General features: G+C 34.0%; 1 protein-coding gene across 1 annotated transcript; it reads right to left on the bottom strand.

Annotated features, from left to right (window-relative positions):
• Window positions 1-342: 342 nt before the first annotated feature.
• On the bottom strand, window positions 343-3574 carry LOC135582165 (small ribosomal subunit protein uS15-like). The gene is made up of 5 exons (XM_065190794.1): window positions 3437-3574; window positions 3286-3358; window positions 3068-3206; window positions 2752-2938; window positions 343-574 (listed from the first exon to the last, which is right to left on the bottom strand). The coding sequence occupies exons 1-5, from the start codon at window positions 3457-3459 to the stop codon at window positions 541-543; spliced, it is 456 nt and encodes a 151-aa protein (XP_065046866.1). The 5' UTR covers window positions 3460-3574; the 3' UTR covers window positions 343-540.
• Between the last annotated feature and the right edge of the window lie 1710 nt (window positions 3575-5284).

The raw sequence follows: 5284 nt of genomic DNA, 5'->3' as shown, positions 1-5284 counted from the left end.
AATGACTTAGCTAGAAAAAATAAATGGATAAAATAATCCATCAAAAGATGTTATTTAAATTTTTTTTTTTAAACTAGAGACGCTATCTAGAAACAAAGTGAAAGTTCAAATTTTTTTTCAAAGATTCATCCAACATTTAATACAATCGATTAAATCTGATCCTTGCAAAAATTCCTTAAGATCAGGTACAATCCATAATGTTATGCTTCATAATGTTATGCCTCCAACCCAAAACATGCAGTATGACAGCTAGGAGGGAGCTAAGCTACTGCTTCCGAGCATCTAGAGGATGATAAACATTCAATCATTCGTGAGAAGCCAGATTCTAAGTAAAAGAACATGTAAACAGCTTAACAATCAATCATATTTATCACGACCAAATCCTGATGACGCATCTTAATAGAGTAAAATACTACTCTATCACCTTAGAAAAACAAAGGTGAAGTTCGATCAAAAAGATAATTTTGAGCATCACAAGGCTATTTCTTCTCCCGAGAACAAAACAAAGCATCTGTTCTTCATGGAGTTGAGAAAAGCATCCTACGCCACGACAGTGCTCGCAGTCTTGGCATCACTGCACAAAGCAGTGAGGCGAACGTCAGTAGAAAAGCAATGATATATACAAGTCTGCTAAACTGTGATATATAAAGAATAATTAAAAGAACACATGCGTTCATGTAAAGGCCTAAAGTGGACATATATATAAAAAAAATGCTGTACTTCTCCTATGATAATAAGTTGGCTCAAGCTTTTCAGGAAAATTTAGTTCCATATTACACAAGATGGAAGAGAAAACAATTCAATATTCATCCAAGCCTACAGGCAAGAACATAGTTTTTCATGTACCCTTGTAAGAATTTCAAAATCATACTGACATGTTTTACTTTAAAGAGTAAGACTGGAATGCTAGATGATAGGTTGACATATCTTAAATACAATGTTTATATCCAAAGCAAAATATCCATAAAAGCATTTTCTCGTTAGACCCAAAGATTGTTATAATGCGTACAAGAGGCATACCAATCTCCTTTTGAAACACTAGGCTTCTGCTGTAAACTATCAATACCGTAAAGCATGACATGATTTATTGGACTGGCTAAGTGTGTTGCATCAGCGGTATACAAATTCTTGTCAATGGTTCTGAATGATAGCATATGTATGATACTTCTGTCAAAAAATATTGTCACAATTTGACTATCATATATATTATTTAGGAGAAATAGCATATTATATGTCAACCAAAAATATATAATTTAGTAAGTCCACAACTAAATTGAAGTTCTCACAGATCTAAAAGAATAATTACAAAACATGGTAATACAAGAAATAGCATACATTTTTCACCCCTCAGGCTTCAATTTTTTGCAGAAATAAACATATTAATGTAGATAGAATTGGAGACAATGTCTCATTAAATGAAAATATGATAAATATAATAGAATGCAAAAGATCAATCTCCAAATAAAAAAATAAAAGGATTTGCATATACATATAAAAGCTAATATCACCAATCCATATATTAAAGATGAAGGTTTGACAGAAAAGTGAGGTTCATAAGATCTAAATGATTTTTTTTATTCTTCTTCCTCGCTGAATTTGAAGTCTATGCCCAAAGTTTTTAATTCCCTACCCTAGTTTTACTCTTCTCCCTTCTCTCCTTACTCCTCTACGGAGTAAGGATGTCGTCTCTTTCGAGGACAGTTGCAATTACAGAAGTATCATAAAATGAAAGCATCATTCCTCATGTGGATTGAATTACCAGATCAATGTAAGATTTTAAAAAAATCAAACATATTTCTTCAGATGAATTTACTGATTCTCGTGTCATTAATCAACCTAACTTAGCAACTAATTTGCTCATGGAAAAATTAGGCAAACTTGAGATACTATTTCATTGTATATTCTAGAATAAACAAACATAGAGGCCCATCACGAGGATAAGCTTGCCCACAGAGTCACCAAAAAATAAAACAGGGAAGGACAAATTTAGAGTTTTCTCATGCAAATTCAGTTACTGAACTTGGTATAATTTTACTGGTTCACCCGCCTCTATCGCTAGAGCAATCCCTCAAGACTCAAAAGGTGTGCTAAAATCATAATCCTTTTCCTTCCTCTTAGCGCAATGAACTATTACATCTAGTCACTCAGCTATTATTCCCACTGTAAATAAAAAGGACACTGAGCCAAGAAACATAATTGGAGTCGACTTCAGAGTAGCGTACATGAAGTAACGTATTTAAAACATGAAACATCTGAGTATTAAATTTAAGAGATATAAGCAGCTATAGAATAATTTCATTATCCACGTAAGGCCAAACACCAATTTTGACAGTATAATTTGAAACGCTAGTGCATATATAAACATGCAAAAAGATGAATAATGAAAATAGTTCTCTAATAATGTATATCATAGTGAACATAACGTAGTATCAAATATCATAATTTGCTAAAAAAAGCTCCTAAGATTTAATTTTCAATGTCAAAGTTGACCAGATATGAACCAAAAACCTGGACAACATTTCTGCAATTCCTTACTTCCAGCATATACAAGTAATAGTCCAATTTGAGAGTGCTACTTGGTAGTCTAGGTGTATACACTATGGATTGCTACAACCTGGAAACATTTAGCACCTTACATTCGTGACAAAAAAGTCCAAAAAATAGTAAGATTTCGAGAAAAATTCTCCATTATTTGTAATATCAAGTTGTAATTATATAAAAGCATATAACAAAGTGGTAAGAGCAACTCACTATTTCCAGGTCGGGTCGACCTTCTTGGTCCTCTTGTAGTATCGGGTCAAGCGGTGGATCCTGCTCTCCACCATGATTAGTCTGAACTTGGAGTCTTTGTCCTTCCTGTTCCTCTCCAAGTGTTTCCTTATGGCCACTGCTTTCTTAATCAGGCAGTACAGATCCTCCGGAGTACCCGGTTGAAGACCTTCATCACATCAAAACATAAATCACAAACAATTCATGACAGCACCAAATATAACATATCGAACGTACAAATTAATCCTCCGAAGAGGAAGAAACCAAACACATCGCTAATATGGAAATTAATAAATACCATGAGCCTTGAGGATCCTGAGGATCTTGCTCCCGGTGATGCTCTTGACCTGGGCGATGCCGTGAGAATCACGAAGAACGACACCAATCTGCGACGGACTCAGCCCCTTTCTCGCAAACTTGCAGATGTTGTCCTCCACCTGGGAAAGAGATCACGCGCATCGACAGGGTTTAGAAGACGATCCCAATAGAAGGTACAACGAGAGGGAGATGGCTCACATCTGCAGCGGATATCTTAAGCCAACTCGGAGGAGTTCTCTTGTACGGCAGCGCCGACGATGAGATACCCTTTCTGCGGCAGAAATAATCGAAGATTAGAAGACGAAAAACAAGCGAAGGGGATGGGATGTGGTGCAACGAATTAGATTACCCGCGACTGTGCATGCGACCCATGGCGACGGCAGCGTGGGGCAACGAGAGAGATGCCCTGGTTCGAAGACCAAAACCTCTGATGGCCGGTAGCAATAGGGTGGCTAGGGCTTCTAGCGCTTCATCCTGTAGCGCTCGTACGTAGAGGATCAGTGGTGGTGGAGGGTTTCGATTTACCAGAAATGCCCTCGAATCCTATCGCTAGCGCTTGATCACGATCAGACGGATGTGATCCAAGTATGATGAATGGTTGAGATCGAGGTGACGTGTTTGTGCCTCGTTTGATGCCGGATTTTTTATCGTACAAACGGTTTTTGGACGATTTCTCCGGATTTGAAATTTTTATCATCCACAAGGAGAACTTACCCTTTTCAAAAAAATTACAATAATATTATTCTTAGACAAAAAAAGAGAGTTTACCACCAATATACTCAATAGGCTAAAACCAAATTTTGAGTAGAGGTCATGATGCTCTTAATCAAAACTTTATAGCTAAATCATATGGACATAATGACATAAGAAGGATTATTTACGTACACATCAATATCACATAATCGACATCATAAAAATATTCTATGATTAACATCTCGATATCACGTAACAAATACCTCATCGTTATGTGATTGGCTTAACTTCTATCTTTGAATATTGCGTATGAGTTTACTCATGATTATATCATATTTTCTAGGTTTGACTTAACATGATTATAATTAACATTGAATAAGATGTACTCTTTAGGGAGACTCATTCTTAAGTATATTTGGCTCTTACAAATTAATCATTCAATTGATACCGCTATTTGGAAAGAATTTTATCAGACATGTAATTTTAGAATTATCATCATCGTTTATCTTAAAATATATCAAATCATTCATAATTTTATATAAATTATTTATCTTAAAAAACTTAAATTTTTATATAAATTATTTCATAATACCTCATAACCTATAATAAAATTAATGACTATGGTTAGAGGATTTGAATTAATTGAAGCTCGGTTAATTTTGATCCAACAACTAAAAACACTATATAATCGATTCAATTTGGCATTGAGTTCGGCCCAACTAGATTTCGATGAAAATATGAAATATTGTAAAATTAATTATGCTAGCTGATAGTGAAAATATTTTGGGCAATTTCCTTGGGAAAGCCTTAGGTTTTGGATTTTATATTTCCGATTGAGAGCTTATTCTTTTTATACAAAGATCCTTAAAAATTGGTATCTTGCCTAAGTCCAATTTGGACTAAAATGACCTAATATTATAGTGTTTTCGAATAGAGTTATAATATTTTTAGTTTACGATGTTTCATTATAATTTCATTGAAAAATATTGCAACTCGATAATATGTCATTATTTTTGTTGTCATCCTTCATAAGAATAATTATAAATATTATAAGGATTTATTTAGACCTAAATTGAAGATAAAATAAAAAAAAAGAATTTTTTATCATTGTATATTTTTAAATATGTCAATACCTTCATAAAATTCATAAAAAATCATTCGAGTCCTCATATGTCAAAATTTTCATAAAAAAATTCATTCAAATTCTCATATTAATAATTTTATAATACTCCTGACCCTGAGTTGAATTGAAGCTGAGTTATAATACTTTGTATTGTTAGGATCGGAGTGGCACTAAGAGGGGGGGGTGAATTAGTGCAGCGGATTAAAACTTCGGTTTTAGAAATCTTTCGTACGATAAGAACGAAACTTGAGAAATTTAACTTGAAGGCGTATTCTTAAAGTTGCGCAGCAAGAGTAATACAAACTAAAGCAGTAAGAAGATTTGAAGTAATGCAAATGACAATAATAAAAAGCAAACCAGAGATTACGCCGATTTTTAGAG

This window comes from Musa acuminata, chromosome BXJ1-1, assembly GCF_036884655.1.
Source record: "Musa acuminata AAA Group cultivar baxijiao chromosome BXJ1-1, Cavendish_Baxijiao_AAA, whole genome shotgun sequence".
NCBI lineage: Eukaryota > Viridiplantae > Streptophyta > Magnoliopsida > Zingiberales > Musaceae > Musa > Musa acuminata.
This window is presented reverse-complemented; position numbering and strand designations above follow the sequence as displayed.